Consider the following 26,459-nt stretch of genomic DNA (forward strand, 5'->3'; position numbering starts at 1 on the left):
TTCTCCAGAATTTCTACTTCTTTTCATTTACATTACAACCCAGTAAAGGCGCCGTGAGGTTAAATATTAACAGTTTCATGCCTACGTTGTTGCGACCCGGTGAAGTACCAGTGGAGCTGATTTCAACTGTTACAAAGTGGCTGCCCACCGTTTGGCCTTAAAAACTGTGTTGTAATGATAAATGATTAACTACAAATATTGGACTCAAGTGTTAAAATAACGCGCTTAAATTTAATAGTGAGAGGTTAGCCACGTGGAAGGAACTGTAACTCGTCTTGATTTGAAACAAAGTACTACTGTTGTATAATAAGTATAGTAACAATATAATAGTTTCAGGTATATAAGGTAATTATTTTCTACATTTTTAACTGTTTAAATACTTAATCTCAACTTAACTTTCTTTTCCTTACATACCTTTGACTAAGAAACAACTGTATTAGATTTAATATAAAATGTCTATCCAAAAGTATATTGACTGTTTGCATAAAGATGAATTGGTGTATGAACTTGGTGTTCTTGGTGTATCCACAGATAGTGATGTGAACGTGGATGCCTTGAGGAAGCAGATCCGCCAAGTCTTCAAACTAGCCAGAAGGGGGAGCATGAAAGGTGAACCGGCTGGAACGCCAGATGCAGCGTCGGAGCTCAAACTCTGCACACCGAAGGTCACGCGTTTAGAATCAGAGCTTCCGGAACCCAGCAAGGTAGGTGACCGAAGACTTCTTGTAAAGCTGTCACGACGTGCTAACTACCTCATAGATAGGTTGGCTAGGATTTCAGAAAGCAATACTGACTTAGAAAATTTGCGGAGTAGGTTAGTAAAAATTCTAAGTATTGTAGATCCTGATGATAGTGAGGCAGACAGTGAATATGAGGATACACAGATGCCCCGTTCGAACGAGGGCGAGGAAAATAAAGTCGTATACGTTAGGGAGAAGCCGATTAATTTAAATACACTCAACTTAAAATACGATGGAACCACATGTGTGCGAGTATTTGTTGAAAGATTAGAAGAACTTAGGCAGGCCAGGAATATTACAGAAAAGCAAATGCTTGTAGCTTTCTCGGATTTACTTGACAAATCAGTGCTTTATTGGTATAGAAACAACAAAAGTAACTTTCATACTTATAAACAGCTGTTAGAAGCCCTACAGAGGGATTTCGATACACCTGATTTAGATTATCAGTTAGGCAAGGAAATTAGGCAGCGCACTCAGTCTAAGTCAGAGACAATAGTGGTTTATTTGTCTATCATGCAGGGAATGTTTGCGAGGCTTACTACACCTTTATCTAGTAACGAACAATTAGGTATACTTATGCATAATATCCGCCCGGAGTACATTAAACACCTGGCACTCCACAACATAACTACAATAGAGGAGTTAAAGTACTATTGTAAACAACTGGAACTAGCACGCGCACGTGCGGACCAATTTGATGAACCTAACTTCAGCAATTTCCGAATTACATCAGATATGCATACTAAACCGGCATCTAAGTCATTTAGTAAACAAGTTTCTGCACTTAACGAGCCAAAAACGTCAAATCAGTCTTCAAAAAAATGTTTTAGATGTAATGGTGCAAATCACTTCACTAATCAATGTAAATCTAGGGAGATAGTATGTTTCAAGTGTGGTAAAAAGGGTGTGAAACGCCCGCAGTGTGAATGTAGCCTTAGTCCAAAAAACTAGTTACACCGGGACTACTCACCTCGACCGTACATAACAAGAATACGCGTGCGAAATATGTTGAGGAGGTCCTGTTTAAAAAACGTATTAGTGATAATAGACCGCATTTAAAACTTAATATATTGGACTTAGAGGCCTATGGATTACTTGATTCAGGTTCGTTTGGCTCCGTATTAGGGGCAAACTCACACTTAAATTTTTTAGAATATGGTTTTAAATTTAATCCCTCTAAAATTGAAAATCATGCTAGTACTGCCTGCGGTACGAACTTAAATCGTATTGGCTATATGTCTCTGCCTATACAATTCAATAACATGTTTAAGGTCATTAACTTTCACGTAATGCCAACGATAACAACTCCAATAATATTGGGATGGGACTTTTGGTTAGAATTTCACTTAGCAGATGAATTAATCGAAAAGCTTAAATCGGACTTAGACTACGGGTCAAATGTAGACTCATGCATCCAATCAATTTCGTCAAACAATGGGTTAGAAGAGTACGAGTCTCTGTCAGCAGAGCAAAAGAGGATAATAGACGACTTAATAGTGAAATTCGACTCAATTAATACTACTAAAGTAGGATTAGGTCGCACTAACTTAGCTTCTCATACAATCAACACAGGTGACTGTAAACCAATCAAACAGAGGTACTATCCTTTGTCTCCTGTCAAACAACAAGCGTTAGAAAAAGAACTTGACAGAATGCTTAGTTTAGGGGTAGTATCACCATCTCAGTCTGGTTGGAATAGCCCGGTAGTTATGGTTGAAAAACCGAACGGCGATCTAAGGCTGTGTTTAGACTGTAGGAAGCTCAATTCCATTTCTAAGCCTGATGCCTATCCATTACCATACATTACGAGCATATTAGATCAACTCAGAGATGCGAAATATCTCTCGTCTATAGATCTCTCAGCTGCATATTGGCAGATACCGTTCGACAGTGAGACTTCAGCTGAAAAAACAGCTTTCACGGTTCCTCGAAGAGGTTTATTTCAATTTAATGTAATGTGTTTTGGTCTAGTAGGAGCGTCGGCCTCTATGCAAAGACTTATGGATAAAATATTCGGGGCCGAATTCGACAATAAAGTGTTTTGTTTTCAAGATGACATTATTATAATATCGAGCACTTTTGAAGAACACGTCGAGTTTTTGCATAGAGTGTACAATAAACTTAAAAATGCGAATCTCACTATAAACATGGATAAGTCTAAGTTTTGTAGGAAAGAGCTAAAATACTTAGGATACCTCGTAGATAGACATGGCTTACGCATGGATCCTTCAAAAATTGACATAATACTTAATTACCCAACCCCGTCGTCGGGGAAAGAGGTTCATAGTTTTTTAGGAATGGCAGGATGGTACAGACGATTTATTAATAATTTTTCTAAAATTGCTAGACCACTGAGTAAACTAACAAGCAAAAATGTTCCATTTGAATGGTCGAAGGAAGCTGAGGAGTCGTTCAACCACTTAAAGACCGCGTTGGTTACTGCTCCTATACTAAAGTGTCCCAATTTTAATTTACCTTTTACAATCCACAGTGATTCGTCTTCTTTTGCCATAGGTGGCGTTCTAACGCAGACATATGATGATGTTGAACACCCGATTGCATATTGCAGTCGAACGCTCAATAAAAACGAGGTCAACTACAGTACGTCTGAGCGTGAACTTCTCGCGGTCATATTTGCGTTGGAACAGTTCCGTCAATACGTCGAAGGCCAAAAATGCAAAATCGTTACAGACCATGCATCGCTTTTGTGGTTTTATAAACTTACTAATCCCACTGGGCGACTGGCAAGGTGGAGTATGCGTCTAAGCCAATTTCACTTTGATATAGAACACCGTAAAGGAAAACTTAACGTAGTACCGGACGCACTTAGTCGTATTAAGATTGAAGCGATAGGGTCGGTGACCTCGAGCGACAGCTGGTATAATCATATGGTCAGTAAATGTGAATCTAACCCGCGCGCTCATCCTAACTACCTACTTACCGAAGGTAAACTCTTTAGACACACTAAAAGTAAATACCAGCTGACGAGCGAGTACGATTGGAAGCTAGTCATACCTCAAGAGGATCGATTAGATATCATAAAAAAATGTCATGATGATCCCACTAGTGCCCATTTAGGAATTTTTAAAACTCACAAACGTTTAAGCCTTCATTATTACTGGCCAAATATGTATAAAGATGTTAAATCTTATGTCGGTAGCTGTGAGATTTGTAAAATGTATAAACCCGTAAATACGGCGAGACCAGGCTTAATGGGAAATCCTAAGGAATGCAGTAAACCTTGGGAATCCATATGTGTAGATTTACTTGGCCCTTTTCCACCCTCAAAAAAAGGAAATACCTACTTAATAGTTTGTACCGACTACTTTAGCAAGTATGTCATGTTGCATCCTATAAGGAAAGCAACAGGCGCTTCTGTAGCTCAGTATATAGAAGATAAAATATTTCTAGTTCATGGTGCTTGTAAAACTATTTACTTTGACAATGGCCCACAATTTGTAAGTTCTCAATTTAGACAATTGCTACACCGTTACGAAGTTCCTAATATATACGCGAATCCTAGATACCATGCTCAGGTAAATGCGGCCGAAAGAGCGATAAGGAACGTGGTATGTGGTATCGCATGTTATGTAGGTAACGATCATAGACGATGGGATGAAAACATAACTAAATTACAATGTGCACTTAATACCGCAGCAAACGAAACCACAAAACACACACCTTATTTTCTCGTTCACGGCAGACAGTTCATTAGTAAAGGTAATTTACATCACTTAAACTATGAACAGCCCATCCTTAGGTCAGAAGTTACAGTGGGAGATCCTGATGCGTACGGTAAAAGCTTAAAGGAATTAGAAACCATATTTAAAAAAGTACAAAAGTATATACAAGAATCCCATGACAAAAACTCTAGGCATTACAATCTTAGAAAACGCCATGTTGAGTACAAGATAGGTCAAATAGTTTACAAACGTACTCACTACTTATCTAGTGCACCAAAAAATTTTACGGCTAAATTAGCACCTAAATTTCAAAAATGTGTGATCACTGCAAAATTATCACCACTAGTTTACACTTTAAAAACACTGGATGGTAAAAATCTGGGAGATTATCACGTCAAAGATATTCTGAAACAAGATGACATCCCATAAGTAGAATATAATAATAGACGCAGACTGAAAGATATGATGTATGAATGTGTTTTCCAAATTAATCACTAGTGAACCCTTTGGTAAATAGTAAGCTGTGACAGAGATAAGAATGGAATGCAATCTGTTATTATCGACTACAGCTGATTCAGTTAGCTTAAGACGTAAACATGCCACATTTGTGTGCATATAACTAGACATATTTGTTTATGCAGAACCTTTGAAGTAATAGTACCAGAAATGGAGTGAGTAGGTACTTTACGATAATTCTTAACTTAAAAATAGGTACCGATAAGGTTACCAAAACTTAATACTTAATTAAAAAACACGTGTTACCCTTAATTAATACTTTAATTTATTGGATCCAATTTTACTTAACGAAGAAATTAATCTCGGTAAATACTTATACACAATGCTAGGATGTGTAAGTAAGGTAAGGCTTGTTTCCTTATATTGACCGTCGAGTGTAGTTTCTGTACCTAACCCTTGGTAGGTACACAACTATAGAGTTTTATGAGCCCAACCACTCAAAATGGGTTGGTACTCGTCATAGATAAATAAATAAGTATTTATTAAAATTAGTAGATTAGAATAAATACTGTTCTTAAATATTTAGTTAACGAAAATAAATATTAGTGATAGGTATCGCGTTCAGGCGGGTGGTATCGCATGTTCACTGTCTGCCGAACACAACCATTAGGTTACAATAAGTTTAGACTTTTAGCGGTAATGTTAGAAATAAATAAATACATAGAATAGCTTAAATAAATATAAATATATAGGTATAAACAACAACTTAAGTAAAAAGTTTATTCATTACGAAAAACTTTTTAATCCAAGTTGAACGGATGTGTAACATAAATATTACAATCTTTAAGATAAATACATAAATTAAATAAATATAAACAAATTTAGTTATTGATAAGAACGCCCTCTCTGTGTGCTTCACAAAACGGTTAGGCTCACCTATGAACCCAACTCGTGCGCAAGCGAATTTAGCGAATTAGATAAGTAATTAGTTCAGGTGTAACCCGCAACCGTGATAGGGGCGCATCACAGAGGATGCTGCCTTTTTCGATACGAACGGCGAGGTGACCAGAAGAGCGCTGAATTATAAAATTCCAAAATGAAGTTAAAAGATATTTGTAGGCCGCAAACCTGGCATTTAAAGTTACCTCAACGTTAGTTAGCATGTTAAATATAAAATAAAACTGGAGAAGTCGTCGCATTCATGAACACTTAAAATCCCAAAACTGTAAGTACTGTTTTATAACCTCAAATGTCTAGCACACGTTGGCTTTGCAAGATTTCTTTGGTTCTACAGCTGGGTTTTGCCTTGTTGTAGGGGTCCTTAGGTTGACCTGACAACGATTTCGAGGGATGAGCTCCGGCCGGCATCTGGTGTCCGAGCTGGTCATCCACGTCACCACTTAACCCTGGACCTGCTTCCTGGAGGCATCGGCGTCTGCGTAGTGGATTCCGTATGTGTAATAAATAAAGAGTGTTCGCAAGTGCTTTAGGAACAATCCAGGTTAGTTAAAAACTTAATTTGAACTTTAACTCAACGTCAGTGGACAATAAAAGTGTAGCTGTGTGACCCAGTGTGAATAAAGACTTTCTCCAGAATTTCTACTTCTTTTCATTTACATTACAACCCAGTAAAGGCGCCCTGAGGTTAAATATTAACAGTTTCATGCCTACGTTGTTGCGACCCGGTGAAGTACCAGTGGAGCTGATTTCAACTGTTACATCTTGTGACACCTCTTCTCTCGCCTCTTCAAGTTTATTCCATTCCTTCCTGTCGATAACATTTTTCTTGATAAGTATCATCTCTCCCTATTCTCTTTTAAACTGACCACCTTGCTGCCTTTGACCATCTTGTGGAAACCACTCCGATATTATTTTCGGCTATTTTTTCATAAAGCGATTCCTTGATATATCGATTAGTTAAACTATTCTTGATTAAATGGGTTATTAGTTATTATATAGGGGAATCCATAAGCCGATCACAATACTATCGAAAGGGACGGATCGCGATCATTTGAATGATCAAACAATTCCTACAACCTATTGATATATCACGGCAGGATGCAATCCCTTTCGGCCACGGGAACCCGATAAAGGGATGACCTACAAACCTATTTCAAAAAATCTATTGTAAACGTTATGAATCTTCATATTTATCTCGAGTAATATAATAATCGAGTTCTTTGAGTCCTCTGCATTAAGACTCGACTCACGGCCCGATTCGAACTTTAAGATACGTCAAATATTACGGCTAGATACGATATGGATTAGATATGTTAGTGTCAAAAGTGACATTTTTATTTTAAGAGGCGTCAGTGATGTTTGTTTTGGAAGTCGGCTCTCCCTAAATGCTTTAAACTCCCTAATATCAGTAGCAGACATCTATGTCTGCTACTCATAGTTATTGTGTAGTTATTGTGGCAAAATAAAGTGATTGACAAAATGAAATATAGACATGTCTGTTATCGATGTTACCGTAACGTTATACTTAGATATTTATTACATTTTATAAGGAAATAGCTACCGCGAAATACACAACACGTTCGATATCTTCTTCTCTTTTGATATATTGGTAGTTTTCTATTCTTTTGGCACTGTATACTACAATTTACGTTTTAATTTTTAAGTACTAAATATAAGTAATAAAGAAATTATGTACCGTTTTGTGATTGATTTGCATTATTGAACTACAGTAAGTAGAAGTTACTTACACATTTTAAATATGAATCTACCTATGACTTATCGATAACATATTTATCGATGTTTGTTTTCTCAAACACTCGTTTTTGTCACAAAAACTTCTGTCTGATGAGTAGGTTTTCTACAATAACCTCCTCCTTTTTTTGAAGGTGGTTAAAAAATTGTCCCCTTAATGTTGCAAATTTCCTCCGTACCTAATTGAAAATGTAATAAGTATTGTATCCAGAGTATTGTCTGCTCCTCCTGAACTCGCAGCCTAAACCAATATTGTAAATAATTTCCCGCGGCAGACATCAGGGGATTAAACTTCGTCCCGGATTACAAGTAATGAAAATATTGCCTAATGGGCTTCATGCAAAATTAAAAGGGACACTGTAGGGGATGGAAGAGTGTCATTATACATTTATCAAGAGAGTAAAGTGATAGAATACACCGCAAATTTTTTTTATGAATGACATAAATTGACAACTGACTTTTAACTTTTTTTAATCATAGAAAATTGGTGATACAACAACGAAATATCTGTCAACAATTTTTGGCTAGCCAGACTCTAGGTAGGTATATTGTTCTTAATATTTTTTGTTAAGTATGTATATTTATTTCGGTGCCCTATTGATATTCCGAAAAACTTACGCCGATTTTTGTTTCGCCGACAACGATTCGCCGACGGGTTCTTTGGCAGAGTAACGATTGGCCGAATCTCATTACGCATAATAGTCGTTTGCGAGAGTAGTCAATAAGCAGAACATTGATACGCATATTTACTATTCGTAGAATAATCATTTAGTAACTGTCATAATTACCCGAGAAACCATTGGTCGAAACACAATAGGTCGAATGTTCATTTGGCATTAATATTGACTAGAAAAACTTTTCTCTAATTTATTACTTCACTAAATTAACTTTCACATACTCGTAGTATTCATTGAAATTGCTAAAAAAAGCAGTTTAGGTTAGTTTAGAGCTGCACCCTTAAGAAAATGAAGCGTGGCTGGAAAAGTGGGTTAGGTTAGGTTAGAACTGCGACCCCCAAGAAAACGAACTGTTGCCATAAAATTGGGTTAGGTTAGAACTACGACCCCGAAAAAAACGAACTTTTTCCAGAAAAGTTGCTTAGGTTAGGTTAGAACTTCGACCCCTAAAAAAAAATATTCTTTCCAGAAAAGCAGATTGCGTTAGTTGACGAATAACGACTCAATAAATAAAATTCGACTAATTGACTGGTATTCTGTATCTTAAATTTTGGTAAAAACCGTATTTATAAGAAGTAACTTTTCTACAGGTCCATGAATCTGTGAAATGAAATTACATGAAAAAATTGTCCTTGAAACTAAACCAATGTTTAAAGGGGGGTACCTAATGATTCTCCGAGAAACTTTTAGCAGATCATCGATTCGCCGACAACGATTCGCCGAACATCGTTTCGCAGAGTCATTTATTTGTCAATGTAACTTTTGGTCGACTAACGTTACGTATACTCTTGGTTCACATACCGTTCAGTTCGCTTCTGTGTAAATTAGCAGTAACTATTATTGGACGATTTCCATTTAGCAGAGTAATCGTTACGTTTAAGCAATGTTTAGTCGAATAACGTTTTACATTTTACATACATATAAGTCGTTTGGAAAAAAAGACTTTTTGCAAAAATAAAGGAAACCCACATCGAAAAGGATAAAATAAAATATTACCCTTTTTTAAGTAAATTATGGTTCATAAAAATTGTTAAAATTATTATACTTATATGGTTTAGCTTTGTTTTGTCGGCAATTTTTCTATAGATTTTTGTTTGACAGAAAAAATACCAAGTGTTTCAAATGGTTATGGTTCACCAAAAAATTAAAACATTGGTTTAGTTTCAAGGACAATTTGTTCATGTAATTTAATTTCACAGAATCATGGACCAAATACGGTTTTTACCAAAACTTAAGATACAGAATAGTCATTCCGTCGAATTTTATTTATAGAGTCGTTAATTTAACGTAATCTGCTTTTCTGGAAAGAATACATTTTTTAGGGGTCGCAGTTCTAACCTAACCTAACCCACTTTTCCAGCAACGGTTCGTTTTCTTAGGGGTGCAGCTCTAAACTAACCTAAACTGCCTTTTTAGCAATTTCAATGAATGAATTTACACTGATGATTTTACATTATCCTGAATAACTCGAAAACAAAAGAAGATCGAGGACTGATATTGAGCATAGAGAGTTCTTAGGACCTGCCAGTACACCACCTGTAGCCTAAGCAAATTAGAAAAATCTGCGGAAATAATTCGTGTAGTTTTGAAAATTGGTACAGGTATACCTTGTGGTGTCTAGATAAACATACTAATAGTCCTCGAGGGTAGGGGGTGTGCTGGGGGTGTAGAGGGGGGTTGAAGGTACCTTTTTTCATATTTTTGCTCATATCTCGAAAATGTGTACGAATTGCATTATAATTACTTCGGACCAAAGTTTTAACATAAAATTTACTACAAATTTGGTTATGTTTATTTTTACTCTGCGATCAATACTTTAGGAGCTACAGGCTGTTAAAGTTAAATAAGAGATAAAAAATAGACGGTTTAAGAAAACGTCGTTTTTTTGTAATTGTTCATCACAAATAAAAAAATTAGCTTAGAGTAAGCAAGCTAAGCAACCTGCTGATAAAATATAAAAAAATAGGCCATATGCATGTCGGGCCATGCTCAGTGTAGGGTTCCGTAGTTACCCGTCTGTCAAAATAGACTATATTCAGGATAATGTAAAATCATCAGTGTATCATTGAAAGTGTCATATTTTGTAAACCGTTCAAGTTAGATTAACCAAACAAAATTATATTTGACAACAATAAAATAGACTACAAAATGAATATGTTTAACCTGCATCATGTCCTTATACTTCATTATAAAAAAAAAAAACATTTTATTTATCTTTCATTATTTTTTATTCTATTCGCGGAGGTACACCTACAAAAAAAATATGCATGAGTAGCCACTAATACCCACTATACACACATATAAAAATATTTGCATAAATTTTCGTGCGTCATGTCAAAAAAAAACATTATCGAACAAGGATCTCGGAAACGGAAACTATTTTTGTGTGAAAATCTTAAGGCGGTTCACAGAATACATCTACTTACCAAATTTCAACAGTATAGTTCTTATAGTTTCGGAAAAAAGCGGCTGTGACATACGGACGGATAGACAGACAGACATGACGAATCTATAAGGGTTCCGTTTTTTTGCCATTTGGCCACGGAACCCTAAAAAGCAGCTTAAATGTTCTTTATTCGAAAACTTTCTTGGGGAGAACACTAACGTCAGCTTTTAGAACACTAAAGTGGATTTGTAGTCGCGCCCGCGCCGCGCCGCGCCCGGCGAGATAAAAACGTGTTCGTAAAGCTTCTTGGTGTGCATTATTGTTCCTGAGAGCTGACTGCGGGACCCGGTCGATCTGTGTTAGTTAGATTGTCTCTTAAGAGTCACACGAACCCGCCGCCTAAAAGCCCATTAAAATCCGTGTTAAAATAAAAGCGTAACTTCGATTGTATGGGGGCGGCTTTTTAACGGCGGGTTAATATGAGTCACAGAGCGTTTTCTGTGGTGTGAGTTTTAATGCGGTTGATCGCATAATAGTGTACGAGTGTACACTTTCGTAATTAATAAGCGAGATCGGTTTCACCAATAAAAGGTCAACATTTTTTTACGCACAATTTTGCCAACCAATCACATGCCTTCATCCGATTCACCAATCAAAATCAAAGCAACAATATGAATGCTCGTAGGTATTGGACCCTGGAGGCTAATTCGATTTAAAAAATGATATGGAGGATGACCTGGCAACACTGGCCGGGACCAAACGTCAAATTAGCTCTGCGTATTTAAATAAGTAATTATAATTATTATAATGGAATAATTAACAAGTTATGGTGATAAATAGAACCTTCACGTCGCAATTATAGTGCTGTATCATTATCTAAAGTGTTACATTAACATAAGAAGAAATATATTGACGACAAAAAACATGGAAACTGTCAACGATGTAACGTTCCAGATTTAAAAATTACACCGTTTTTGCCTGTATTTCACCGAAGATTTTACAGATGAGTATTGTTTTCATAATTTATAAGCCTAGTTTTTAGTTTATTTGTCCAGGATTTCTAATTGTCATACTTTTTTTTTTTGCTACTTTCATACGATTTGAGGAGAACTTTGTTTAAAACATAACAGGATTTTAACATACCTAAATATCTTAATTCATTCTTAAATCACCTCAAGAACCATTAAATCATACCCTGCGGTAAGCAGTTAACTTACAAAACAGCAAATTATAAAGTTTATTGTATAAAATCTAAGAAGCTTATCACTTACAAATCAAGTCATTTGTAGTTTACATTTTTTTTTTTTAATCACTATATTCTGTTAGAAGCATTGAATTTCATTCATCTATTTTGCTCAGATATCATACACTACCAATATGTTTACAGCTCAAACTACTAAGATGACTACACGCAGGGATGTCCTGGTTGCTAAAATGCAGCAATTACAGAAAGAACTGAAAACAGCCGATGAATTGAACAAAAGACTCCTTCAAGAACAGGAAGAGAGTGCAGAGCAATTTGAGCAAGTTGTTAGAATAAACACAACCCTCAAGTCTCAGCTCGCTAACCAGGATGTTGAGTTCGAAGACATGCAGGGGCAGCGGGATGAACTTCAAGCTGCCGTTGATCAGTTCAAGAATTGTCAGGAGATACATGAGCAGGCATTACAACGCATCCAGGACTTAGAACAGCAGCTGGAGGAGTCAGAGTCAAAACATAGTTGCAAGTATTGCTCCGGCCACTCCGGACTGCGAGACAATAATTTAAGTATTTTTGCTGAAATTAATAGCTTTGATGTAGATTCAGTCGATGATAGCATAGGGTTCTCCCCAATGGTAGAAACAGTAGATTTAAAAAGTTCTGTGCACATTGAAGGCAGTAGTGATATTAGAGTCGCACTGAAAGGATCCAAAAAAATAAAAAAATATTTAAAACTCAGTAGATTCATAAAGAAATCTAAACTTTTGCTAAAACGCCATAATTCAATATTCAAAACGATACAATCCAAATGTAACAGTGTCGCCTTAAGCGATGAACTTCTAAACTGCCAATACCAACTAGACCGGACAGTAGAAGAATTGAGTCATCGCTCCGATGAACTAGAAAAATTAGAATTAAAGTTGAAAAACTTAAATAATAGAGACGAACTGTCAAGTAAAGCGTTACAGGAATACATAGCCTTTATGAATAATGTTCTAGAACCGGGGAGCGGCTACACTCTGCGTATGGACTCGCCGCGGCCCCCGCCCCGCCCCGCCGCGCCGGACTCGCCCGCGCTGCGCGCCGCCCTGGCCGCGCCCGGCTCGCCCGCGCTGCGCGCCCTGTTCGCGTCGCGCGCCGCCCGCGCGCCCGAGCTGCGCGGCGACTCCGAGCCCGCCCCTCGCGTCGCGGATCCGGCGCCCCCGCCGCCATCGTCACCGCCGAGCCGAGCCGAGCAGGTTCCATCGGGGCCGGGCCGAGCCGAGCCGACTCCGTCGCTGCCGTGCCTCGTCGAGCCGGCCCCTTCACCGCCGAGCCTTGTCAAGCTGGCTCTGTCGCTGCTGACCTACGTCGAGCCTGCGCCATCCCCGCCGAGCCCTGTCTCGCCAGCTCCATCGCCGCCAGGCCTCCCCTCGCCAGCACCAGCGCCGCCCCGCCTCGGGTCCGGGGCGGCCCCGCCGCGGCCGCAGCGCCGCCCGCGCGCCGCCGGCCGCCGCACGCTGCTGTACTCGGACGAGGTGGGCGCCGGCCTGGGCGTGCTGCTGGCGCAGCGCTTGTCGCAGGGCGTCGTCAACCATTGTCACCCGGGCGCCTCTGTCGATCGTTTGATCGAATCTATTTCTGCGGGCGAGTTTGACCGCGACTCGACGCTTGTAGTTTTATTAGGAAATAGTTTAGACTGTACTAAGCGAGATATCTTAAAATTATCCGCTACGCTGTCGGCGATTGACCGGGGAGAGGTTGCTAAAATAATTATCTGTGCGCTCCCTTATAGAATGTCGAGCAAGGTAAATAAGAGGGTATTTCATTACAATTCTTTATTGTATAACCTTTCCTTGTACAGTAGTACGATTTCGTATTTTGATACGAATAAATTTATAGAAGATTTTGTTATGCCCCATAAGAGGACCTACCTACCGCGAAGATGTCTTGTAGAGTGTGCTAACCTGTTAGCATATAATATTGAAGACCCCGTCGTGGCTAGCACGGCGTCTAATAACCTTAAGTCGCGTAGTATTTTACGCCTTGGTAGCGTAGGGTTTGAGATGGAGCCGCCTGGTGATTTGAATTTAAACTAATCGCTACGACAACGTGTGCACCAGCCGGCTCCGTTCATATTGATCACTGTGATGCTAGTATGTTTAGTAAAACCAATTTATTGAACTTAGTTCATCAAAATATCCAAGGATTTACCTGTAAGGAACACGAAATTGATTTGTTTATACAGTACTCGAATATTGACATTCTCTGTATAACTGAGCACTGGCTTAAAGGTCATGAATTTATGTTTAATTTCAATAATCATAGTATAGTAAGTTCATTTTTTAGGAGATCTTGCAATCGCGGCGGGTCATTGATAATGGTAAAACATAATTTAAAAAGTAAGGAGCGTAAAGACATTGTTGACATGTCTGTGGAACGCCTTATAGAACTTTCTTGTGTTGAATTGGAACAATTTATAATTATATGCGTGTACAGGCCCCCATCGGCAGACTATAACTTATTCGAATCGGTCATAGATGAAGTACTTAGTAGTGTTTTTGGAAGTCACAAAAATATAATTGTATGTGGTGATTTCAATATTAATTTGCTAGAAAATTCACCATTATGTGGAAGGTTACTAAATACTTTTAAATCCTTCAATTTAGTCAATTTATTTTGTGAACCCACTCGAGTCACAGCAACCAGTGCTACATGTATAGATAACATCTTTAGTAATAATGACGCGATTAGTAAATCTGTTATTAACAACCTAAGTTCTGACCACTGTGGACTAAAAGCTTCTTTCAGCGGGAAAACTGAAGAAATTCCTCAAGACACTTTGTGTAGGCCGATTTCTGAAAGTCGCCTAGGTTTATTCAATCGTAATATTACTAAACAATTAAGTTGTCTTTCATGTACCCAGGAAAACCCTGACTGTTTGAGTTCCGAGTTGTTTAATTGTATTAAAAAGGAATTTGATGCCTGTTTCATTCAGAAAAAGGTGCAAGGCAAGGCTAAGACTAAATTTAGCGACTGGGCTACACCGGATATTCACGAGAAAAGACGCCGGCTCTACGACTTATATGATTTAAAGGCAACTGATAAAAGACCGGAATTTCTGGAGTACGTCAAAAATTATTCTAAATCTTTTAAAATGTTGTGTGTCGCCGCTAAAGCCGATTATTTGTCGAAAAAGATCCTAAATTCCAGCGATAAAGTCAAAACTGTATGGCAAGTTATCAGTAATGAAACTGGAAAACGTAAACTGAAGGATCCGCACTACAACCTACGAATTGCTGACACTTTAGTAAGTTCCGACCGTAAAGTGGCAGATCATTTTGAGCGGTTTTTCTCGAATATCCCGGTAGAAACAACAAGATCCCTTAATTCATCGCCAGACGTCGCTGAAGAAATTTTGAAGACAAATGTGGCAGAATGTACAGAAATCTTCAAATTTTCGTATGTCTCATCGAATATAGTTCTTAAGACTTTTAGGTCTTTAAATTTAAAGAAAACAGAAGATCTTTGGGGCCTGTCTGTCAAAGTATTAGATTCCATCATTGAGTCAATTACACCATACTTAGCTGAGATTTTCAACAGATGCATTGATGCTGGAATTTTTCCAGATATTATGAAACATAGCAAAATTATCCCTCTGTTTAAATCAGGAACGAGAACAGATCCCACGAACTTTAGACCGATTTCAATACTACCGGCATTAAGCAAAGTGTTCGAGAAACTTATTCTGAATCAACTATTGTCACATTTCAACAGAAACAAACTGCTTGACAGCAATCAATTTGGTTTCACCAAAGGTCGATCAACTACTGACGCCGGTGCGGTACTTCTAAAACACATCTTTGATGCTTGGGAAAAAGCTCAAGATGCTGTTGGAATTTTCTGTGATCTGTCAAAGGCATTTGATTGCGTTGATCACGAAAATTTAAAGAGAAAATTAAGCCGCTATGGGATAAAAGCTAGTGCCCTTGACCTGGTCTCATCGTACCTTTCGGATAGAACTCAGCGAGTAGTTATTAATGGAACTCAATCGGCGGGGTCCCCGGTAGCCCTCGGAGTGCCTCAAGGTTCAATTCTTGGTCCCTTCCTGTTCTTGGTATACATTAATGACTTACCAAAAGTTGTGCAAGATAGACATGATATAGTGTTATTTGCAGATGACACTTCCCTTATATTTAAAGTGGACAGAAAGGAAAATAGCTTCGAGAGCATTAATGACGCGCTATCTACCATTGTAAACTGGTTTACGGCAAACAATTTGCTTTTGAACGCCAAGAAAACCAAATGCATCAAGTTTACGCTACCTAACGTCAAGCAGGTAAATAACAGCAAGATTAAAATAAAAGGTGATACGCTGGAATTTGAGGACCGAACTGTTTTCCTGGGAGTCACTCTAGACTCCAAACTGCAATGGCATGCACATTGTAACCATTATTATTTTAGGGGGCTAATTAAAATGGAATAAAGGAAACTAGTACATTACTTATAATACATTTATTTGACTAAACGACAAATATCTAAGTTTAGAAGTGTCAAATGTTAACTTATGACATTATAATATATTAAATAGCCTCGGCTAGCTTACTACAGACTTAACTAAAAATATGAGAGCAAATGTGGGTTTGGCGGCTACATTTCTTATGGTTGGGCACTCTGGGTATGTGGTATAAAAAATAAGGAAAATTATTTAAAGTAAGTTGGGCGCCTTGGAGAAAATAATAAATTGGTTGTCTCTGACCTTTTAAGTAGTGACATTAGAAGGAAGGTACCACTGCCGACACACTAATGGTGACTCATGTCGCAGTGCCTCTGCATCCATGGTAGTTGTAGTAATAGCGAACAGGCCCCGACCGCCGGTACACCAAGCTGGCTGGGGGCTGCCTTACAGCCAAACTGTAGACTAAGTGGTAGGCCCTGTAACGAGTTACAGGTAGTAAGACAGGGTTCACAGACTTTTGACAAGCTGGAACCTAAATAAAGGAGAAAAATCGGTTCATGATTTAAAGAGCGGACCCCCGCATGGGCGTAAGGATTACGAATTCAAAAACAAGTAATTAACTTACCCATCGAGGAGAAGCGGCATACGTGGCCGGGATTGACCAGCATGTCGACTCGATGAGGCCTCCACCAACGGCACCAACACACCATCGTCTCACAGGACTTCCATATAGGATAAAAATCCGGGACTGTGAAATAAAATTCACCACGCTATTAAATGGAATCTTATGCACAAAACCCACTGCAGAAATCACCAAAATACTCACTCAAAAAGGAGATGTCTTCCGATGGAAGTTATTATAGCCATAAAACAGCTTTCATACGGCGAAACACCGCAAAAGAAAACGATCCTCGATCTCCATTTTGACAGGAGTAATGACAGACCAAATGGCAGAGTTGCCACAGGCCGAACTGGATTCGTGCGATCCTAGGTGACTTTGAAAAGAAAACATTACCTTTCTTCTTTACTTTATTTGGACTAATATTAAATAGAAAGAAAAAACAATATATGAAGACAATTTTAATTTACAAACCCCTTTCGATTAAAAAAATAAACAAAAATGTAGGAAGGCACCGAAATTATTTTTAATCTAGCAACCCGGACCATGTTGTTATCGACTAGGCTCGCTAGATGGCGGTAAAGGTATCAAACGAAGACGGGTCACGTACAAAACAGTATTGAAAAAATGCAGAGTTAAAATTTTATTGTTACAGTGCTCCCCTACCCGAAGAAAATTTTGACTACGGCAAAATTTTGAGCTGGCCCCCAGCTCGCAAAACCACCCTCTTATTTTCTAGAAGAAGTCCCAAAAAAAAATCGACACTAAAGGCATAAAGGAAAGCAACGACCACCCAATTCGAACCCACGCATTAAACTATAATAAAAAAAATAAGCACAGCCGAGCTGTGCACAAGTTACCACCTACAAACTATAATATTACTGTACTGTAATATATACTATGATACCCTAAGCGTATATTAACCTTATAGCCAATGAAATTTAACTAACTAATATCGGTGACTGCTACTTTACACCATTCAAGTAACTCGCATTTATCAGGCCGTGCCTTAAGTCGACACAGGTCTGAACGCGGAAACGAGACAAAAACACAACACAACGATACGTTAACCAGCTGTGTCTGAACGACAGGCAGACGGTAACGTTCGAAACAACACGAGACACACAAGGAAGTCGACTGTACAGGCTCCATTTCAAGCAATGCAAGTCTGTCAGTCTGACACACAAAAATCCGATGTTTGCGGACAACGCTTTAAGGCGTGTACCACATAACAACCCCCTAACATCAACATTAACGTTCACGCATATGATTTAAGTCATACCGCAAAGCGTTAACAAAGAAGATGGCACTGCTATTAAGAGCCTGACGGTTTAAAGTCCGCCAGAACCCGACCAGCCAGTGCCGATTGGAATGCTGGTTTAAAGCGCCAGCACCCCGGTAAAACACGCGAAGAGTCTTTAAATCGTCCTCTCCGCCCACCAACAACAAACAAACCACGTGCCTGAGTTACGTTTGCTCAGACACGATCGAAAGAAAGTAATACGTAAACAAAACTCCTGCACGCAACCATAAAAAAAAAACTCCTACCGAACATCAACAAAAAAAACGCGCAATCACCGATAGTTAACTAATAAGTAAATATTTACTCCATCTAAAGTAATAACAATAAGGAAAAACTCGATTTAAGTCGAGATAATAGATAAGGAAAAGTAGGTAATTAACATAACTCCCGTACGAAACAACTACAATAAGATTCAACAATAAAGGTAAACCGCTATTTGAATATCGGTAAGTTATTTAAAAAAAAAAACGTAAGTCAACAACAATAATTGTGACTGACTGTACCCAACCACGTCAAGAAACTATTTAATATTAATTTTATTTATTTTAAACTTCAACTCCAAACATCCCGTAATAAACTTAATAAATGTAAACTCCTGCTGACTGTACTTCACTATAACCTCCAAATTTGCTCCCTTTACATTATGTAATAAATTTATAATACGGTCCATCCTTTCAAACAAGATTACCATAGTAGTACAATTACCAGTAACTAATCCTTCACATCAAGTATATAAAAAAAAACAATGGAAATTAGGTATTACATTTTTAACACTACTACTAACCCTCCAGTAAATTATAAACTTTTGTTTGAAAACAAGTCACCAAAAAAAAATTGAAAGAAAAAAATATAAATTAAAGTTTAAGCACTTAAGTACCTCACTACCCGGTAAGGGTTTAACCTTTTGTGAGTGACTCTCCGGTAAAACATGATATAAATCACAAAAAAAAATACAATAGTCAAAACATAGTGTGTCTGCTATCCGGTAAACTACAACGTCTTTTATGAAGTAAAAACTTTTAACATTAAGAGATACTAAGGAAATACATCTATAAAATAAATTGTGTTTATGACAATTGTCTAAAATTGCTTTAAGTTAATAACATCTGGAGTTTAAATACCAGCAAATGAATAAGTAATTAGACTACAACTCCTTTACAGTACAACATAAGTATATAAGTAGATAATTGACAACATGTGGCTGTCCTAACCACAATTAAATAGTAATTATTTTGAATATTGCAGTAAACAAAAGTAGGTACAATAAAGCAAACAGGATGTCCAACCATAAGTTCCTTTAGCTAACTTATATGTGACTAAAGGGGCTCGCCAAAAGAAAAGCCCCGCGATGGGTGACACTGTAACCATTATTATTTTAGGGGGCTAATTAAAATGGAATAAAGGAAACTAGTACATTACTTATAATACATTTATTTGACTAAACGACAAATATCTAAGTTTAGAAGTGTCAAATGTTAACTTATGACATTATAATATATTAAATAGCCTCGGCTAGCTTACTACAGACTTAACTAAAAATATGAGAGCAAATGTGGGTTTGGCGGCTACATTTCTTATGGTTGGGCACTCTGGGTATGTGGTATAAAAAATAAGGAAAATTATTTAAAGTAAGTTGGGCGCCTTGGAGAAAATAATAAATTGGTTGTCTCTGACCTTTTAAGTAGTGACATTAGAAGGAAGGTACCACTGCCGACACACTAATGGTGACTCATGTCGCAGTGCCTCTGCATCCATGGTAGTTGTAGTAATAGCGAACAGGCCCCGACCGCCGGTACACCAAGCTGGCTGGGGGCTGCCTTACAGCCAAACTGTAGACTAAGTGGTAGGCCCTGTAACGAGTTACAGGTAGTAAGACAGGGTTCACAGACTTTTGACAAGCTGGAACCTAAATAAAGGAGAAAAATCGGTTCATGATTTAAAGAGCGGACCCCCGCATGGGCGTAAGGATTACGAATTCAAAAACAAGTAATTAACTTACCCATCGAGGAGAAGCGGCATACGTGGCCGGGATTGACCAGCATGTCGACTCGATGAGGCCTCCACCAACGGCACCAACACACCATCGTCTCACAGGACTTCCATATAGGATAAAAATCCGGGACTGTGAAATAAAATTCACCACGCTATTAAATGGAATCTTATGCACAAAACCCACTGCAGAAATCACCAAAATACTCACTCAAAAAGGAGATGTCTTCCGATGGAAGTTATTATAGCCATAAAACAGCTTTCATACGGCGAAACACCGCAAAAGAAAACGATCCTCGATCTCCATTTTGACAGGAGTAATGACAGACCAAATGGCAGAGTTGCCACAGGCCGAACTGGATTCGTGCGATCCTAGGTGACTTTGAAAAGAAAACATTACCTTTCTTCTTTACTTTATTTGGACTAATATTAAATAGAAAGAAAAAACAATATATGAAGACAATTTTAATTTACAAACCCCTTTCGATTAAAAAAATAAACAAAAATGTAGGAAGGCACCGAAATTATTTTTAATCTAGCAACCCGGACCATGTTGTTATCGACTAGGCTCGCTAGATGGCGGTAAAGGTATCAAACGAAGACGGGTCACGTACAAAACAGTATTGAAAAAATGCAGAGTTAAAATTTTATTGTTACAACATATAGGCACTCTAGCCGGAAAACTTAGTTCAGCAGCCTATGCAGTGAGGAGAATCAAACAGCTGACAAACGTAGAGACGGCCAGGCTGGTATACTTTAGTTACTTCCATAGTGTTATGTCTTATGGAATTCTGTTGTGGGGAAAAGCGGCAGATATTCAGACAATATTTGTGCTGCAAAAACGAGCTGTACGTTCCATCTATGGACTGGGCGCTCGAGTATCCCTAAGAGAGAAATTCAAAGAAGTTAACATTCTTACCGTTGCATCTCAATACATACTAGAGAATATTATGTATGTTCGGAAAAACATCCACGAATTCAAGGTTAACAGTGATATCCATAACTATAACACTAGAAACAAACATAAACTTGCTGTGCCCGCCCACCGCCTCCGTAAGGTTAGTACGTCTTTCGTCGGGAACTGTACACGTTTTTATAACAAAGTCCCCACTGATGTAGTGAATTTACCACTTCATAAATTTAAGTCGCACATTAAGCACTCCTTGTTACGTAAGGCGTACTACACTGTAAATGATTTTATAAACGATAGAGATGCTTTTAAGCCGGTAGCTTGATTTCATTAGTATGATAAGAATTAAATAAATATTGTTTTTTTTACATTGTGAATTAAATATGCTAGTGTCCAGTAGAATTGACACATGAGACAATGATGTTCTCGCTTGATTATATTGTTTAATTTAATTTTAGTTTTGGACACTTGGAGACCTTATACATCTCTAAGTACATATTTATTTATTAGATTTTTATTTTTGATTGTACATACTTACCTATATTTTTAATGTTTCTGACACTTAGAGACCTTTACATCTCTAAGTCAACTTAGGCTAGTAATTATGTGAAGCTATATTACTGTCTTTTTATGTAACATATGAGCACAAAATGCCGTGTCTTACAGCTACATGTTATTACTATTTTAATATTAATATAGGCCGGTAGCTTGAACATGTCATGCTCGCTTAAAAGTCTTTGCTTACGGTGGCGTTGTTGATCGGGTCGCCACTTTCCCGAATGAAGGTTGAGGGAGGCGATGGCTGAGATACGCGTCATACTCGTGAACGGGTGCTGTTTGTGGAGACTGGTCTGTTAAGCTAACACGAGCTATTATACTTAGTAACTTTTATTAATTAATTACAGTGAGACGCCTCATTCTGTTCTCGTATGTTTCTTTTCTTTTAATGAATGTATTAATTATACAGGATATTGACTCTTGGAGACCTTATACATCTCTAAGGATAACTTGATAAACTATATAATCTTATAGTTCTGACACCTAGAGACATTTACACCTCTAAATATTATAGATTTTTTTGTGTGTTTTTTTATCTGTATTTTGTATGTAATTCGACATTAAGAGACCATATACATCTCTTAGTAATTGTAATACGTTAGATTGAATTGTTAGTTTTATTTTATAAAATTGTTGATGTTATTATTTTTGCTTTTATGTAAATTCAATGTTGACGTGTAAAAGTGCCCTTGTGGCCTATTTGCTGAATAAATGTTGATGTTTGATGTTTGATATGCGTTTCATCTTATTTTGATAGGATCTTGATCGTGAGCACCAATAATCAGCTTTAACGGCTCACATTGATTGGTGCTGAGCTGAGTACTTCCTACTAACGAAATACAATCAAGAGGTTCATTCAATTCATATCTAAATGATGTCAGTTTGTTATCATTCGGGCATGCATTTTGCTCATACTTGTTCATACGTTTATTCGCGCAAGCAAACGAGACGTAAATACGTCGTACACACGGTACGGGCGATGTTTTCATACTGTTATGCAATTAAATCAAAACTCAATGTTACTCACGAAACAACAAAAGCGTTCAGATAATAATGGGTTTTAGAGATTTCTACCTAATACAATACAAGCACAAATTTAATTATGTGACCAATTAGGATTTCGTGTTAATTACATAGACGCGCGGAGACTCGGTGTTTGACAGCAGCCTTTTGGTTTGTTTACTTTACTATTGCTTTTACGAATAAATCTTGACCAACGAAAAAGCGGACCCTACGGGCCTCCGAGGTTCCTTATAAACACAGCAGTGTACATAAGTACTGATGTGCCTTGGAAATATTATATCGAAAATGTGTCATACTTTTGTATTAATAATCAAGATTGTCCGTTTCCAACATGACATTTTTCTTTGGTTCCTGTTACATTTTCCTGAAATTTCTTAAAAATCTTTTCCAACTTCATGTGAAATTTCGTGGAACTTTCCGCCACAAGTACAAAGTATAAGTACCTACAACACAAGTGACCTGTGGTGGCTAATAGTCGGTGTGGCCGTCGCCCGGCGGGTCGCGTGAAATACTGTTTTGGTTCATTTCAGTTTTTAGCGGAGCTTGTTCTGGAGTCGAGCGTGATCCTGGTCGACTTTGGTTGAAGACAACTTAATACAGACATAATTATTAATTAGGATTACTTATACAAATATTTCCCTATTTGCTATTTCATTGTTTTTGCTAATCAATGAGGTAGAGCTATGTACTATTAAATATGTATGTGCAAAAATGTTCACTACAATCTTTAGTCTTATAGTTCGTTTTTTTATCATTAGAAATAAGGTAAACAATCTTGATGTGTCTTTTAATTGAAAAACATATTTTAAAAATAAGCTTCGGCAAATATATAACAATTATGAATGTAATACGATCATTTATATTCTTCTGCTTTCATAAGTAATAGTTAGTGATTCTTTAAAAGCGTTTTTCAATTAAAAGACATGGCAATCTTGACTTACCTTCTTGCAAGTTCTTTCTAATGCTAAAAAAACGAACTATAAGTACCTAAATAGTAGAGGTAATAAAGGTGAATTTAAGAAGAAATGACAAGTATAAACTGATTTTGGATAGCACTAAGGTTGCCTCCAGAAACTCGCGAACTAAATTGACAGGTCAATATGCACAAATGATACCACAGTTTGGCCAGTGCTGTTCGTATCGATATTTTCAAAAAAGTTTGAATTAGAGAATATCGCGAGAATCCACCGCTAGCGGCGCTACTGTTGCGCGGTCACGGTCAGTTAAAATGTATCTTTAAGTAATTTAAATTATTTTACAAATGTTACTTGGTATTTCGAAAATTGTGCAATTTTATAGTAATAAATACTGGATAAACATATTGTAGGTAACTAAATAAATATTTTATTACATTTATTTTCAAATACAAATACAAATGCATTTATTTCATTACTTTTTACATCAGTTCTTAGGTATAATATACACTCGAGTACAAAACCTCGATTTTAGAGATTTTTAAGAAGGATTTTTCGCCTTGTTCTTATCGCACTAGTTATAGGAGCCGCTTCCGTTAGCGAGATGTGTATATTTACCTAAAATCAGCTCCTGTTTCGTCTTAACATTGAAATTTGTCAGTTTCACATCCGCACCTCCTGATTTGATTGGTAACGTCACAATCTTACAATCGAATCAACCACTTTTCTCGTCACATTCATACAAGTCGAAATCGTTTGTGACCCCTTTATAATTAATTATCACATGGGTAGTAAGTGCATCTTACTTATCGATATCATTTTATCGACATATATATTACCCCTGACTATTTTTTCTTTGCTATTCCTGGTATCATTTTATTTGTCAAACTCATGTCAATTTAGTTCGCGAGTTTCTGGAGGCAACTGTAGGAGGTTTTAAATTGATTATGTTTTGCTGTTGACAAGTATAAACTGATTATGGATAGCACTAAAAGGAGGTTTTAAATTGATTATGTTTTGCTGTTACTTATATGTAGAAGGATAAATTGTATGAGAGACATCAAGATGAAACAGTCGTAACGTAGTTGTACCATCAAATTTAACTCGAATTTCAGTAACCATAAACTGGGTTAACTAATAATATAAAGGCGAGTCAATTATATCCTTTTGAACCCTGCTCATCTATTTTAGTTTCTATTGCAGTGCAACAAGGTCCGTAATCTAATTTATAGAGTTTTTCTTGGAGTTCTCGGCGTACAAATAGGTTTATTGATAAAGTAAGTTGTACAACTGAGCCTATATAAGTAAGCACAAAGACGAAGTAAGGGCTTGTTTACTGCCACTGTACTGCAGGTTTCTGGTCAATCTTCAGCATCCCGTCTCGTGGGGTCCAACGGGATAAAGGAGGAACTCGTTATTGGTGGTCCCACACTGGCTGTTATATAACGTTATATAACATCGTGTGACAGGGACAACATTGTATTATTTCACACGATATTCGACATGACTGTCATTGTACAAAACAGTTATGTCTGGCACTACTCACTACACCCAATTACTTACATATTTTATATATTTACATATATGTATTTATAATGATGATGAGATGCGAGTATATGTTACTTAAATGTTAATGTCTATATCAATAAAGCTGTGCTCAGATCATATTGAACACCCCTCTCTTAGCAAACTGCCGCTGAAGAACAGAATGAAGTTAGCGATAAACGAGAAGTTGACGTGGTCAAACTAAACTATTGGAAACATGTCGACCTCAACCGAGGCCGGGCTGGAGTCGCTGTGCGACGCGACTAACTCAAACGAAGCGTGCCAACTTTGCCCTCCCGCCCGAGACCTCGGCGCAACTTGACACTTTAATTACCTAAATGAAACGTCAAAAAGGGACCGAAGATCAAACGGGCAAATTAAAGGAAACAACGTAATTATAGACATCTTTCTCAATTAGACACATCATTAAAGAATTGCTTTCAAAAACAATGATTATACAACGTACCACTTTTATTACGTGTTTTGTTAGTTGCTTTCTGTTTATAATTTTTTTCAATTAATTTGTGAGTTCAAATTCTGTGTTTTAAGTAAGGAGTTTTTTAATTAATTAAAATGTACTTATTTTACACTTTTTACAATCATCATACAAATATACAAGTGCGCTGCAATGAACGTAGCACTATGTATTTTGTATAACCACGAACGGATTGACTTTTGAGTTTTCATTAGGTATTGAAAAACCATTTTCTTCTTACCGAAGATACACTGTGCGTTTTGGTTTTGTTTGAATACTTAATCTCTCGTGAACTTGAAGTTATTTAAAACCTTTCGTCCTTCGGTTTGTTTTCATTAAATTTGAACAATGCGAGGTCAATCTCGAATTTCGTGTCTGCGGTCGACCATTTCTACATTTCTTTCTTAAACTGAGTAGGGTTTTGATTTTGACAGAGGCTGGGTGCGGTGGGGGCGGTGATGGGTATGAATCTCGGAGAATCACTCCCCTTCTTCTTCACTTCACCTTTAAAACTGACACAAATGATTTTACTGATTATATTTGTAATCGCGTTTGTACCATCGTCCGCACTGTTAACTGACAATTAGTATATCTTATAATATTGTGTACGGAATATCATTTGATACTTACCACTAGTTTTCTGTGAAGAAACATTTTGTGAGGAATTTATGAAAACAGAGGGCTGCTCTGCTGCTACATACCTACCTACACTAAGGCACTTGTCCCACCAAGAGCGAGTAAGCGATTAACTGTCGGCGATTTTCTCGCCCAAGAAACGAACAAAAGATTAGGATCCTGTGTTAGTAAAAGAGACACATATATTAATGGTT

At 37.5% G+C, this 26,459-nt stretch overlaps 2 protein-coding genes across 2 annotated transcripts in view; one reads left to right on the plus strand and one right to left on the minus strand.

The window, feature by feature from the left end:
• Positions 1-26,459, minus strand: part of LOC134680473 (galanin receptor type 3) — a 116,126-nt gene that overhangs the window by 24,251 nt on the left and 65,416 nt on the right. The gene's annotated exons all lie outside the window — the stretch shown is intronic.
• LOC134680419 (protein diaphanous homolog 1-like) lies at positions 12,056-25,421 on the plus strand. Its single transcript, XM_063539550.1, has 2 exons — positions 12,056-13,642; positions 25,296-25,421. The coding sequence occupies exons 1-2, from the start codon at positions 12,056-12,058 to the stop codon at positions 25,419-25,421; spliced, it is 1,713 nt and encodes a 570-aa protein (XP_063395620.1).

Source organism: Cydia fagiglandana, chromosome 3 (genome assembly GCF_963556715.1).
Source record: "Cydia fagiglandana chromosome 3, ilCydFagi1.1, whole genome shotgun sequence".
Lineage (NCBI taxonomy): Eukaryota > Metazoa > Arthropoda > Insecta > Lepidoptera > Tortricidae > Cydia > Cydia fagiglandana.

Coding starts and splice junctions, on each gene's coding strand:
- LOC134680419 (XM_063539550.1), top strand. CDS start 12,056: ATGACTACACGCAGGGATGTCCTGGTTGCTAAAATGCAGCAATTACAG. Junction 13,643..25,295: donor CTTATAGAATGTCGAGCAAG/GTAAATAAGAGG, acceptor CCCCTCTCTTAG/CAAACTGCCGCTGAAGAACA.